A 15,243-nucleotide genomic window follows, 5' to 3' on the forward strand; every position below is an offset into this window, starting at 1 on the left:
CCTGCTGTTTGCCATGGACCAGGGACTGTGCCAAGCACTTCGGATGTATTATTTTGCTTAATTCTCACAACAATCTTGTGAAATGTTATAATTTTCACTTTCGAAGACTAAAATTACAGGCTTAGCAACACTAAATACCTTTTGTATGTTTGTCTATTGTTGTGTAATAAAATGCTTCCAAACCCACTAACTATTGATTACGTTCAAGATTTTGTGGGCCACGGAACTGGATTAGGCTTGCTGGGCACAAGTTCTCAAGGACTATCTTGGTCACATCCAGTTGGAAGATGGGCTCTTCAGGGTGTCTGATCTACCTGAGACATCAGAAGGCAAGGCTGGAAGTTTAGACCCAGCTGGGACTGGCTTCAGGTTTCCTAGATTTGGCTCCTCCAGGATGGGTGCTTTGGGACAATTAGTCTTACATCCAGAGAGTGTTCCAAGTGACACTTGTAGACAGGGCCAGACTTCAAGGTAACAGTGTCCCTTCCACTACAATCTCTTGGTTAAGCTCATCTTAGTGTTTGTCTGGATACAGGAGTTATTGACATGGATCTCAGCGCTCAATGCACCAAGGAATGTGAGCTGTTTTAAGTCCCTGCACTGGCCAAATTGATGCAATCAAGCTTTGAACGTGGCCTTGGCTCCAGAGCCATCCTCTGAGTGTCCTGGGAATCCAGGTGGACTCGTCACTTCTCTTGCTGCTGTGACAAAATCTTCTCCAAAGACAGTTTTAGGAAGGAAAGCTTTGTTTTTGGCTCACAGTTTGAGGGTACAGCTCCAGGGAGGGCAGAAGTAATAGGGGCTGGAGTAGGAGGAGGCTGGTCGCTCTGCATCACAGCTGGGAAGCAGGGAGAGGTAGATGCTGCCACTCAACTTTTATTTCCTTTGCATTCAGTTCAGGACTCCAGCCTGTGTTTAGGGCAGGCCTTCTTTCCTCAGTTAACCCTCTCTAAAAACACCTTCACAGACCTGTGCCAAGGTTTGCTAGGAAATTCTAAAAACATCAAGTTGACAGTGAAGACGAACCATCATCATATCAAGGAATGTGGCCACTGCATGTGGAAGGTGAACCACAGATGATGCTGTGCCGTAAGTGGATGCTGGACAACAGGTGGATACTGGGCCACACACAAGGGGCTACTGTGGAGGCTGGACAGGGACTGCTGCTTATTCCCAATATTCCCACTGCAAAGGCTTCCCAAGGCAAGGCTCACAGAGGACTCCTCAAGGTCACCCAGCTTCTGACTGGCAGGACCTCCACTTGTCTTATTACCCAAACTTCACCATGTTTGCATGGCAGAGCACCATGTTTGCATGGTGATGATTATACCAATGACAACCACCCAGAGATTCCATCACTCCAAGCAGAGTTGGCTCAAGTTCATGGAGAAAACCCGTCCTGGTGCCTGGTGCCTTTATTCCCAGTGACTTTTCAGAGTCAAAAAGTCAGACATTTACCGTTATCTCAAAATAAATCAAGGGGACGTCGTACTGCCCTGGTGACAAGGGCTGGTGATGTCACCCAGAAACACCAAGGTTACATTACCGTGAAGCATTCCCCTTGGGTACAGTAGACACATATCTCAAACCCAACTCCCTTGTGGCTTCCCTTGAACCTTCTGGATACTCACAGGTTCTCACTGGGAATGAATAAAAATCACCTGATATCCTCCAGTGAATCCCACTGGTGAAGTCTGGCCAGCATGGTGGGGTGGAAAAGACGAGCTTTGTGGTATTTATGAGGTTTGAGTTCTACCCTGAACTAGATGGGATGGGGCTGGAGGCTTGGGTCTGAGAGTGACTGCAGACTTCTAAATCCACCTGAGACATCCTTCCAAAACAAAAGAGCAAAGTAAAGCTGAAGAAGTCAGGCAAGCAGGAGCCCCCGTACATGGACGTTCATGCACATGCTGGTGTTAGTCCTGGCAGCCTAGCAAAGATTACCAGCAGACCCCAGGGCATGGCGACTTAACACTTTTATTTGGATAATTATCAGCAGAAGAGATCACATCCATGATGATGTCTTCCTGGGCCCTTCCCCTGAAGGTTTGCTAAGGTAATATGCTGGCTTTACAGGCAAAGGGTTATCTGTTCAGTGCTGCGGTGACATTTGCTGATGAGGAGAGAGATCTGAAGGCCCAGCGGGCCAGGTCTTAAGAAAGGATGTGATAATTCTGTCTTCTTACCTGGCAGGCCACATGCAGTAGCATTCACCAAGTCATAATGACCCAGAAGTGAATGCTGGAGCATGGGAGGGGAAGACATAACAGAGGGTCCGCATCCGTCAATGAGATGGGAATGGGAGAATGTCCCATTGAGGACTGGGAGATGCTGGCGTGGGCCTAGATTTCTGGGTTGGAGTACGGCCAAGCTGTGCAGAGAGCAGCATCTCTCATTGTGGAGAGCTGGGGCTCAGCTCAGTTCCTCGACTTGCCAGAGAAGTAATTAAGCCTCTTTGATCTTATCTGGGCTATTTACAGTGCACTCCATCCAGTGTGTGAACACATTTCCCCCTGTGCTTACATCCTTTCAAGTTTCTGTCCTGTGGAACCCAGGGACTTGTGTACTTCAGGTGCACAGGCTTCAGAGAGGCCACAGGCTATCAGCATAGAGGGTCCAGGTGACAGAGAGACTTGCCAGGGACCCAGACAGTGTTTAGAAACGTATGGAGTGAGACCAGGTGACTGGCTGAACCTTCGCTTCCTCAACAGGAGTGGATTCAACCCTAGTGTCTATGGATCTTTGGGTCCAAAATGTCTGTTTGTCCTGAAATATCTTCTACTGTCAGAGCTGGGTTCCATTCCAGCTTCTGACACTTCTAGTGTCATGTGAGGTAAAGGCTTTGTTCCCCAGTCTTGGTTTCCCTGTATGTGGATGGGATATGGCAGTGCATTTTGGAGGTGAGGGTTGAAATGGAATCATAGACGAGTTCTTAGCACAAGGGAAGAGGGGTGCCTTCATGTGGGGGATTTCAAAGACAAGTCGGAAACTGGAGGAGAGCAAGGAAAATGATTAAAGGGATCAAGAAATGCTGGAACAAAGCACTCCCTCCTGTCCTGCTGGGAGTTTCCCATGTCCCTTCTGTGCCCTGCGCTGGTCCGCAGAATGGCCCACCAGCAGCAGGCCTCTAATCAGATCAGCCCCCCACTGCACATTCTCTGATGGCTGCTGCCTTACCCAAGATCAAAGCCAAGGGCTGCAGCAGCCTGCCGTCTTTTAAAGAGCCCTCATCCCACGGGCCACTGTGGTTCATTCTCGTGTGTCCGGTATGCACTCAGCCATCACAGGGTGCAGGAAGGCCGTAGGTCTGTGGGTGTGCCTTTCTGAGGAAGCCCTGAGCGGTGAGCACTGGAAATGAATACTCAGATTGATTCCATTTTGCCATTTGTTTCTTAGTATGCGTATCTGAAGTGTGATCATAGGTCACAGATAAGACACGGCTTCTTTCCAATTGACCCCAGCTCTCCTGCACTGTATTGCTTTTCTATGTGCATTTTTTTTCTGAGTGCATGCACATGTGCCCATGCATGTGGAGGCCAGAAGACAAGCTCAGTTCTCACTCCTCTGATATCGTCCACCTTGCTTGCTGACATAAGTTCTCTAATTTCTCTAGAATTCTCCAAGTAGTTTGATGGCTAGAAAGTCCCAGGGAGCCATCTGTTTCCACTTCTGTTTGGAGATTGTCAGTGTATGACACCATACCTCACAGTTTTATGTGGGTTCCAGGGCCTCATAGCCACCAGCAATCGCTTCACTGACTGAACTATCTAACTTCGTGCCTTTCTTGGTACAATGTGGTGTGTCACTATGTAGGATCAGGTGAGAGAGTCATTTTATTCATCTCCTTCATGATGAAGAAAAGAAACCCCAGGGTTTCTAAAAGGCCTCTTACTAATAGTGTTAGGCTGTGTTTTCTTTCTTGCTTTGAATTTGAGTTTAGCTTTATAAACAAACACATTCTCTATTGGAAAGTTTCGAACAGCTGGAAGAAAGGAAAAACCCCTATCACTTTCTAGGATGCATGGAGTCCCAGTAAAGTTCCAGGCTGTTCTTCAGAGAGGACTCTTTTCGTCAACTTGGTGTGTATCCTACATACTCCTTTCAGGCAGGTGTCCGTGCTTGTATGGGGGAGCATGAATAATGTTTAGAGACATTAGCTATATTAGTATTTGTTCCTGTCTTTTGCTTGCACTGTGGAGTGCACCTTTCTTTTAGTGTGTGTGTGTGTGTGTGTGTGTGTGTGTGTGTATGCTCATACACCTGTGGAGACATTGCAGCATATTTGAAAATATTGATGCCTCACTGTTTATTGGACTTGCAAACCTGTCTAGCCTTTTGGCATTCAATTCGAATTTATCATCTAACCAAGTTTACCCTTGAGAATCATGCAATAGAAGTATGAAAAGAAGTCACCAAGATAAGGCTTCAGAATGTTTAAGTTTACAGTTGTGTCAAGTCACATTCACAGCTGCCCTGAGCCACATGCTCCCCGCGGTGGCAGGTTGGAAGCCGGATGGATTGTAAACTCCATGTTCAGCAGCCACTTCTAGGGTACTTAGCCTTTATTTGTCTGGGGCCACATGTTGCCTGTTAAAAGCTGCTGAAAATGGCTTCAGTTGGGGTAAGAAATCTCTAGTTCCACATAAGCTCAGCTGCTTTGATCATCTTGTCCCCTTAGAGGTGGCTGAGCATGTATGTCTATATTTCAGCCTCTGTAGTGTTTGGATCAGGCTAGTATCATGTTAGCCCTTGTTACAGGAGCTGTGTGCAAGCTCCTCCATGTTAGTATGTGTTTGCAGCAATTACAAAGAGCGGGGTTGCTGTTTGGGGGGAGTGATCAAGGGATTTTGCATCAGGAAGTGCACACAGAAAGCATACTCAGATGAGGAAGTACAGGAAATAAGAGGTGTCGGCTGAGGACTGCATTGCCCATGCTTGTTAGGGGTCGGCTGAGGACTGTGCAGTCCTTGTTTGTGTGTGGAGAGAGGAGCTGAGTCTGCCTGAAACCTGCAGCTGTTGAATGTCAGATTTATCCCTCATTACTCCCTTTGGGGGACCACAGGGAAACGCATATGCATGCATGCACGCACACACGCGCGCACACACACACACACACACACACACACACACACACACGAGGCTGTGCAGCTGAGGGATCTCCTTGTACTTTAGGAATGTGGTAATGGTTGCAGCATCCCAGATTCTTCCAGAGCTGTACAGGAAGGGATGCACGACATAACTCTGGCCTGTGAGCATCATTTTCCCCCTTGGTGCTTTCCCCAGACCACAGCCTATCAGGCATTTGGCCATGGCTCACGGGCTCTGTTGGGTGAGGGCAGCCTGGAGGCTAGACCCTGGCTTGGAAAACTAATGAGATATGAAAGCATCTCTGTGGGAAGGGAGTTATGTCTACTCCCCTCCCCATCTGGGGCAGATGGCTTTGGGGAGGGTTGATGCCTTCCTCATGAGTGTGGGTGAGGCAGTGTTGTGGCAGGCTGTGATAGGGTGAGCTTCAGGGGGACTGGTCCGCTAAGCCAGGGACTATGCCTTCCTAAGTCCTTTGCTGGAGTCACAGCCAATGTCCAAGTCGACTGCTGTGGAGATACACAGACAGGCAGCTTTCACAGAGCAGTGGAGACTTGTGGTTCTGTAGGTCTCACAAGAGCTGTTGGGGTTACAGGTGGCTGCCTTTTCACTGTGTCCCTATATGACCTCTCTTAGTATGGGTGTGGGTGTGGACAGAAAGCAAATCTGCCACTAATCCCAGCAGAGACTTTTCCCCTGTGATTTAACCTCAGTGGACAGCATGGTCATTTTCTAAGGTCTCACCTCCATTTATTTTCACACAAGGGTTAGGACATCAGTGTGTGATTTTGGAGAATTTAATTCAGTTACAATTCAGTGTACACCGATCTTATTAGCACTTTTCATTTTAGATCCCCGACATTGTGTTGGAGATCAAATCAGGGCACCACCTGTGCTAAGCGAGTACTCTACCTTTGAGATAGATCCCCAACCTCTTGTTACATTTTATCCCGAGGCTTGGTCTCATTAAGTTGCCAGGCTTCCCTCGAATGCCCTTTGTAGCCCAGGGAGGCCATAAACTTCTGCTTCTCCCCCCCAGCTTTCTGATAAGTTAGGACAACAGACACGCAGCACTGGACCAGCTGGTAAACTGCTTGCTCTGAGAGTATGAAGGCCTGTATTTGGTGTCCAAAACTCATCTTTACAAAATAAAAGCTGTGTTTGGTGGTGCGTGCTTATAATTCAAGCTCTGAGGAGGTGGAGGCGCATGGATCCCTGGGACCTTTTGTCTGTCTGGTCCAGTCTGGTTGACAAGTCCCAGGCCCCAATGAGAGATCCTATCTCCAAAACTGAGGTGAATGGTGCCAAAGGATTGATCTCCACACATACATGCTCACATATGCACTTACACACATACACATACATATTAATAAAACACAACAACATAAATAATATGGACCTGGAGAGTTCCCAGCACCCACATGGCAACTCACAACTGCCTGTAACTCCAATTCCAGAGGACCCAATGTCCTTTTCTGACATCCACAGGCAGCTACACACACACACAGGCATGCACACACATGTACACACACAAACATGTGCGAGCTCTTATGAATGAATCATACAAAATCCGACTAGCCCCTAGAAAGGAGATCTTTTCACTATGGTTACTGTGAGCTCAGTGGCTGGTGTCCCTTTCCAAAATTCCTGTATGCTGTGGGCTTCTGGGTAGGAGCCTGAGGTGCCTTTATCTTGGGATCAAATCTAATTCTCTCCACTTAATAACTTTCAGAGCTTGGGGAAAGTTACCTAAGTTTCCTAAGCCCTGGCATTCCCGTCTGTGAAGAGGGGATAATAAAAGTTGTTCTGGGGTTAAATGAGGGGGAAAATCATGACGAATTTGGCACAAAACCTGTCAGGACTCCTTACTGCACAGCACTGCAAAGCACTTTGCTGGCACGGGGGCTGCAGCTTGTTGTTGGCACTGTAGCTCTCATAGGGAACTTAAGGAACAAAATGCCCTCAAAAATGTCATTAATGAAAAGGAATTGCCACCACTGCCGTTGGCTCCTCGGTGCTCACTGTATCCCACTGCACTGCTTTGCACGTGGCCTTCCCCCGCTTTTGCTTCCAGGCAAGCTTGGTATAATGTGTTGAAAATACTAATTACGTTCTTCACCTTTTCACAAGACTTCAAATATGGATCTCTTGTTTTTTTTACTTGGTGGAAGTGTGGGGTGTGTGTGTGTGTGTGTGTGTGTGTGTGTGTGTGTGTTTGTGTGTGTCTGTGTCCCCATGGTATGTTTGTATGCCTATGTGTCTCTCTAAAAACTTGTGTATATGTGTGTGCAACTCTAGGTCTGTGTATATGTTTGTGCCTGTATGTGTGTGCTTGCGTGTTTGTAAGCATGTGTCTGCATATGTTCTTGTGGGCTGCCCCCTAGTCCCCTCCGGTTATAACAAATTATTGATGCCAGATCCTTTACAAAGACAATTCATGTAATTACCTTCCTGTTGAATCGATACTAATGTCTTTTTTTCTTTAATGTGCAGGTTTTGATGAGTCCTGTTGCTGGCCAACCTGAGGTAGGAAACATGGCTTTGCTGTCTTTGGGGATGTTTTGAAGTGGGTTTCTTCTTTGGAGTGCGTTGAGCTTCCTGGCTGTGCTTCCCCTAGGGCTTTGCCGTCTGTGGCAAGCTTTCTGTGGTACTGGGCTGGGCTAACCCCTTGCTCACAGAGCATGCTCTTAACATCCTATAATGGTGGTGGGGATTTCAAAGATGGTTTTAGAGAACACGAAAAGGATGACGGTAGTCACTGCCCAGGCAGTTTACAGGGAGCGCAAGGCATAGTTCCATGATTAAGTACCTATCGTGTCCTCAGTAGCACAGAAACGCTTCCATTGTTTTCATTATTGAGATGTAAAATACTCAGAAAAATCCTGAGCTATAGCTGCTGCCACCATGCCTGTTTCACAGACAGGTAAACAGAGACTAAGGAACGCTCAAGCTTTCCAAGCCTCATTCAGTGAAGGAGTGAATCTGAGCCAGGTTTGTCAGGGTGCAGTGCTGAACTCTGATTGCCATGGTGTGTAAACCACCTAGGTTATGGCCTGGTGCACAGGTCGTGTTCAGTCTGTCCCTACTTTGCTACTTACTAAGGGCTGCTTCTGAACACTAGACCATAAGATGGCTTCCTGTTGCCCTGTTGTCAGCACCAGGGACAGCTGCCTGCTTCTTTGGCTCCGCCCCCCCCCCCCCCCCCCCCAGCTGCTCCTTCCTCATCCCAAGGCATTCTCTCACCTTTTTGCCACACAGGACAACTTAAAACAGTCAACTGATGGAAAACAAACAAACAGTATTATTACAAACAGTAATAATAATAAAAATAAACCCTTTCCTGTCCCCCCCCTTTTCCATTTTCTAGCAGCCTTCTGTGGGAAAACATTTATCACTATAGCCTTGATTAAAGAGTAATGGTTGGGAAGGCAGAAATACTTTGTGTCCTGATTGAAATGATGTTTAAGGTCTTGACAAGCCTGCATCTACTGGCAGAGCTAGGGAAAACGTGGGCTGCTGCCCACCAACAGACACAGGCAGAAATCTTCTTGGAAGTTTCATTCTCATAGCTCCATGCTGGGAGTGGCTCATGCCCATTAGCCAGTTCATAAACCCATCATGGTGAAGGATGCAGTGAAATGCAGGGCCACAATCCAGAATCAGCCACAGGTATGAGAAACAGCCTTAGGAAGCACGGAGATGGACTGCCGGATGAGGAAGCACCTGGCCAGAATTTAGGAAGTACCCTGGGTTCTGTCATTTGCACACACAAGGAAACAGGCAGCACTCATCTCGAGTGATAAACTAAAGAGAGCCTCTGGGAGGGGTCTTTCTGGGTGGTGGGGATGCTCTACAGCATCTTTAGGGTTTGGTTATATGACTAACTTCCCTGTGCAAAATGGATGGGTTTTATGTTTAAGGTGGGTATGCTTTTAATATGTAGTTTGTAGAACTGGGCAAAATGAATCTGTTGGGAGAAATAGAAAGAAGGGAAGGAGGACTGTGAAGAGGAGGAGAGAGAGGAAAGAAGGCAAGATGGAAGGGAAGGAGGGGTGGAGGAAGGTGAGAAAGGGGTGTGAAGAAAGGGAAGAGCCTTTCATGGCTGTGGACAAAACACTAGGAATGGTGGGGGGAGATTTGCCTTGACCTCAGTTTCGGAGGATTCATTCTGAGGCCATGTTTTGGGACAGGACATCACGGCAGCAGGGTCCACGTATGAAGCAGAGGTTGGGGTCAGATAGAGGGCTGGGGAGAATGAAGAGCGGGAGTACCCGGAACACAGGCGAAGCCCGGAACACAGGCGAAGCCTCAGCGCAAGAGCAGTTCACTCACTTGTCCGCCGATTGCTTCATTTATCTTCCGAGTTTCCCTCCTCCAGGTAGAATATATATTTATACAGAGCCTCCTGTTTTCCTAACTGTTGTTTTGAAGTCTAAGTTGTCACTGTTGCAGCCAAAACATATTTGTTTTTCACTACTGTAGGGAGGTAACCTTTTATTAATTGAATTTCTAATGGCAATTCATCAAAGCAAGTAGTCACTATTATTTAATGTGAGATTTAAATTCATGAGCAAACGGCATGTGCTTGTGTTCTTGTAGGTGAATAACAATAGATTAGGGAACGGCATTGGTGTGGCCCTTTTCTGTCTCCAATCACTGTTTGATTTTATTTTTTTGCCTAAGTACAGACAAACAGTTGTAATTTAAGCAGAACAGACTCTACCTGTGGCAGAGACATGGGTTAAAGGGAAACAAAAAGAATTACAAGCCTGCAGAATGAGTGTGTGAATGGCTCCGCTAGCTCTCTTTTCTCTCTGCAGATTGACAGCGAATATGTGAATAACGTTTGCTAAATCCGGACTCAGGAAACATGACAGCAAGCTGTCTGTGCCAATAACTCCTCACGGCATATGCCACCCCTCCCTCACCACACACAGTTTTAATAAGACACCGCACGGGCTATGGAGAGACATTAAAACCCTGCCGACGGAAAAGCTTTATCTTCCAACCAAATTCTGTGCCTTGCAACATTGACGACAGCTGAAGAATTTATCTTAAATTCCCTCTGCTAGCTGCAGAGCACATGGCCTCTTTGTCCCCAAGCAGCCTGTAAGAACCAAACTAAGATGTCACATACATAATATAACAGATAAATGGCCCAATTTCCACACGCACAAGACGGATGGAGTGCAGGTTCAGCACATACATATTTGCACGTTAATTGGCCCTGCGTGGATCCGTTTTGAACCTAAGTTGCAACTGCATGGCTCCCAGGTTCCTTCCCCTCGGGAATCATTAAGCCTGCTTTATCACACAAATGCATACACATTTCCCCCTATTTATCGTCACGCAGCTTGCCCTGCTGAGAGAGAAACCGGGTTACCTGGGCTCAGCCATTGCACTGCAAGTGTTTCTGTTGGCCTCTCAAACACAGACTGCATGGGAACACAAAGATCTGAGACCCAGCCCACGTTGGCTCTGCTGACAGCCAGACAAAGGACTCTGCTGGCCAGGATGTTTGGGGGAAAAAAAAAGAGAAATTATTCTCTTTCAGTTAACAGTTGTTTTTTATTTTGCTTCGCCTTAGCGATTGCCTGTTGATAGTTTAATGGTACTATAGACCCGGTGGAGGGCCTCCATTTTGATAAATGGGACAGCTTCTGTTTGAGGGCAGAGCAGTCGAGCTGGATTGATTGATATTACCGTTTTGTTAGCCCGAATAATTGCAGTGGCAAACGGCACAGGTGGCGATCACAGTGGCTCTGGGTGAAGTGGGTGGAATGTCCCTCCTACTGATTTTCTTCTCTTCCTTTCAAAAAGAAACTCAATTCCAGGCCAAGGAATCATTTGGTTTTTTTTTTTTCTGTTTCAAGTCTGCGCCTCGAGGAAGCTAATCAGGGGCTGAGAGCCAATTAGAAGTCGTCTGAGCTCCTTGAGAAGAGGCCACAATATTCGAGAAGGGGCTGAGCTTCCATTGCTCTGAGCAGCCCAACTCTGGCCACCTGACTCACTAGGGAGTGCAGCACTTCTCACAAGGAACAAGTGAGCTCCTGCTTTAGGGTGGCAGGGGATGGAATCTGTGTCTCACAGAGGAGTTCCTAGTTCACTGCAGACCCCTTCTGGAGCCAGAGTCAATCACTCACCTAGTCGTTTCTCTACCAAGTGTGGTGGTGATTCACACGCAGCAATTAGCCTTTCCTCACTATGCCAAAGCGTCTGGCATAACTAAAGGGAGAAAGAATATATGCTGGCTTCTGATTCCAGAGGGTTCACTCCATGGTTCCTGGTTTTGTTGATCCTGGTCCACAGCGAGGACAAACTTCTTGGTGGAGAAAGCATGTGGCAGAGGAATGGCAGACATGGGGCAGAAAGTAATGGAGACAGACAAAGTCTCCAAGGGAGAATATTGTCCTGAAAGATGTACCTACAGTGGCCTACATTTTCCCAGTTAGACTCTACCTCCTACAGTTTTCAGAAACACCAAAGATGACACCACCATCTAGGGACCAAATCTTAAATGTTTGTTTGGTGTGAGCTGTAAACATGGAAAAACAGTGTGTAATACCTATGAGAGCCTGACATCAAACACGTCTTCAGTAATGGTTTCCCCCACCCTCGTTGCAAGGAGGGGACACTTGTTGGTTCCCGGTGGCCTGGCTAGCTTAGACCCAAAATAATCAAACAGAAACTGTATTAATTAAATCATTGCTTGGCCCCTTAGCTCCAGCTTCTTATTGACTAACTCTTACATCTTAATTTAACCCATTTCTATTAATCTGTATATCAATACATGGCAGTGGCTTACCGGGTAAAGTTTCCAGTGTTTGTCTCTGGCTGCGGCTCCATGGCTTTTCTCTGACTCCACCCTTCTTTCTCCCAGTGTTCAGGTTAGATTTCCCCACCTACCCTATCAGGCCAAGCCAGTTTTATTTATTCATTAATGGGTAATCACAGCATACATCACCTCCCTTTCTCTGTTTAAATAAAAAAGAAGAACTTTGACATAGTAAAATTGCATAAAAAAGGTACCAAGCAAAAATTACAGTTACAATATTTATACTTATTTCATCTCTTATCATAAGTAAGCAAAACTGTAACTATAAATTCTTTAACTCCATCAAAGACTCCAGAAGGATATATTACCTAAGTAAACAGGAAGTGCATTGTAAACAACTTCTAAAACTCTAAATTGATAGAGACATCTTACTGCCTGAACAGTCACCCAAAGTTCTTCTGTACCATTGAGGCATCCATCTTCAGACTGCAGGCCCATAGTGTCCAGCAGAGCTTTCCATAAAGCAGGAAATTTCAAAAACAGTTTCACCTATATTGGCAGTTTGTCAGTCACTTTCTTCTGTATCCTGCATAATGTCCAGCAGACCCTTTATGAAGCAGGAACCCTGAAGGATTGTCTCACGTTTAGGCAAATTTAGCAGTCATTTTTCTGTGGGTCTTGCATGTCCAGTTAAGCAAGCAATCTAGGCAAGAGCAGTTTTTTTGTTCAAATGGCTAACCAACTCCATAAGGAGCCTCTTCGATGCCCATCATCTTCTTGAAGTAGCTGGTGCTGCCAGGAACAGATGTGTCTCACTATCATGGAAAGTCCTAAGTTCATACAACATTTTAAATGCCATATTCTAAAGGTCTTTAAAAGATTTTAAGAGTATATAACTGAAATATATCTCTATATATCTAGAAAACCTAATTAACATGATTATAAGCTTGACTATTATAGGTGATTATCTATTAACCTATATTTTTTAATTATACATTACATTTTTAAATGAACTGCATAATCACAATACCTTAATCAAGAGCAGAAATATATATATATATATATATATATACAGTATGACAAAAGTCACCTTAAATTTGTATTTATAATCCAAGATCCATACCAACATAAGTTATTCATATCTATATCATATTGCCCTTTAAATGTAAATAAACATTTATAGACAATATTTGGGAATATGGGCATAGTTTTTTAAATACTGTTATTAGTTGATTGTTGGGTGTAGTAATTTTGGGGGGTGTATAAGGTGACCTTTGGGGGGTCTTGTTCTATCAACCACACCAGTCTAGAAGCAATTTACAGGTTTTTTATCCTCTATGGAAACAAGAGAAGAACCTCTTTTTTAAAGTAACATATCTTTAGACCCAAATTTGGAAGTCATGATAACTTTATAATATATGTGTTGGTTTAGCTTAGCAGCCCATACAGTGAAATGTCTTTTTATACTTAGCTCATTTACAGTTAAAAAATTTAAAGATAACACAATAATACACATAATCTAGACTCTCTGTGCATTTTTATCTTTATGTCACTTATTTTTTTTTTACTTTTTTATTTATGACTGTCTTACTCTGTCTTTTAAAAGACTATTTTTAAAAAAATCATTTACTTTTGTTTCCCAAGCATACATACATTTATCTAACACTGTGACCCATTTAGAGGTCTTTTATGTACAAATTTGTCCTGTGTGTCTGTAATTATCTATTGTCCAGGAGTACTGTTTAAAATGTTAAGCACTTTTTAAAACTTAAGCTGTGGCATTACTAGGTCAAATATGGTACTACCTGTTTGTCCTGCCCAGTCCAAAACTTAAGCTGTGCTTTACTATGGTTTATATGGTACTTTCTGCTTGCCAGTCATGCCTGACCAGTCTAACATGGTGGAGTCACTTACACCTCTGAAAGCCATGTACACAGTCCCATTTTTAGGCACACAGCCAGTCCATGTTGCCATTAAGCAAGCTACAGTAGTCTGCTCACAAACCCCACTCAAATGCTCAGTCTCCCGAAAGAGCCAGAGGTCGCACTGGCAGCATGGCCCAGAAAACTGGCATTGAAAATGACATGGCTTTTTTTTGTTACTGCTGAATTAGGAAAACCTCTCTTAAAGGAGCTATGGCAAACTGCCAGCTGAAAAATAAATATGGCTAAACTTTGTTTTTTGTGTCCAGAATTTTTTTATGCTCTCTCAGGTTTTAAGTGGATTTTAAAACCATGATGGCACCATGTTGGGTGCCAGTTTGTTGCAAGGAGGGGTCACTTGTTGGTTCCCGGCCACCTGGCTAGCTTAGACCCAAAATAACCACACCAGAAACTATATTAATGAAATCACTGCTTGGCGCTTAGTTCTAGCTTTTTATTGGCTAACTCTTACATCTTAATTTAACCCATTTCTATTAATTTTTGTATCACCATGTGACAGTGGCTTACCAGGTAAAAGTTTCCAGTGTCTATCTCTGGCTGTGGCTCCATGGCTTTTCTCTGACTCCACCCTTCTTTTTCCCAGCATTCACTTTAGTTTTCCCCATCTACCTCTATTCTACCCTTTCAGGTCAAACCAGTTTTCTTTATTCATTAATGGTAATCACAGCATACAGAGGGGACTTTCACATCACACCCCTATCCCTTTGTTTGTGTTTGGGGGGCAAGAGCTGTCACTCCCCAGAAATGATATCCACTACCTTTGGGACTATCTTTTACTGGCTTAGAACTTGCTAAGTAGGCAAGACTGCCTGGCTGGTGAGCTGCAGGGGTGCTTTGACCTCTACCTCTCCAGTGCTATGATGGTGAATATGCAGCACACATCCAAGTTTCTAATAAATAGATTCTGGTACTCAAATTCAGGTTCTCGTGTTTGAAAGGGATATACTTCACAAACTGAGCCCCTGTCATGACTTAATTCTACCTACAAACCTTTTCCTTTCTATTTTGTCTAAAGTACAACAGCAGTGAGGAACTCAATGAGCAATCATTTAAGAGCCATGTCTGGGAACATGATTTTATAATCTCTTAATATCACCAAACAGGAAAACCCTTGCGTGGTTTACTTTATGTTGGCTTTTATGACTTTGTCTGCCACTCAAGGACAATGTCCACTTGAAGAACAGTGGTGCTTCACAGTAGCATTCTTGGTGTCCTTTCGTTTTGCCAAATCACATGTTGATCATCTTCCCTGACCTTGAAGCTAGTGCATACGGACATTTCAAGAGCTCTGAAAGGTCTTCTGGCTGGTACTCAAAGGCCCCGACTTTTCATTTGGAGATATGATTAGTGTTTTTTTACAGTGGACTTTAATGTGAGGGCCCATTATATTCCAGGCACAGCACTGCAATGCTTGCAAAATTCCAATATGCAGCCACATCC

General features: G+C 44.9%; 1 protein-coding gene across 14 annotated transcripts in view; it reads left to right on the plus strand.

The window, feature by feature from the left end:
• The window catches only part of Rbfox1 (RNA binding fox-1 homolog 1), a 1,977,377-nt gene that overhangs the window by 301,426 nt on the left and 1,660,708 nt on the right, over window positions 1-15,243 (plus strand). For 5 of the 14 annotated variants that reach the window (XM_085694597.2, XM_087910815.1, XM_085694591.2 and 2 more), the window contains one exon: window positions 7,579-7,611. In XM_085694597.2, the coding sequence (XP_085550723.2) occupies window positions 7,585-7,611 (27 nt within the window). In that variant the 5' untranslated portion in view covers window positions 7,579-7,584. Of the gene's footprint in view, window positions 1-7,578; window positions 7,612-15,243 lie in introns of those variants that run through there. The other 9 variants (XM_085694592.2, XM_085694600.2, XM_085694601.2 and 6 more) reach the window with 4 other exon arrangements.

This window comes from Myodes glareolus, chromosome 9 (genome assembly GCF_982192425.1).
Source record: "Myodes glareolus chromosome 9, mMyoGla1.1, whole genome shotgun sequence".
Lineage (NCBI taxonomy): Eukaryota > Metazoa > Chordata > Mammalia > Rodentia > Cricetidae > Myodes > Myodes glareolus.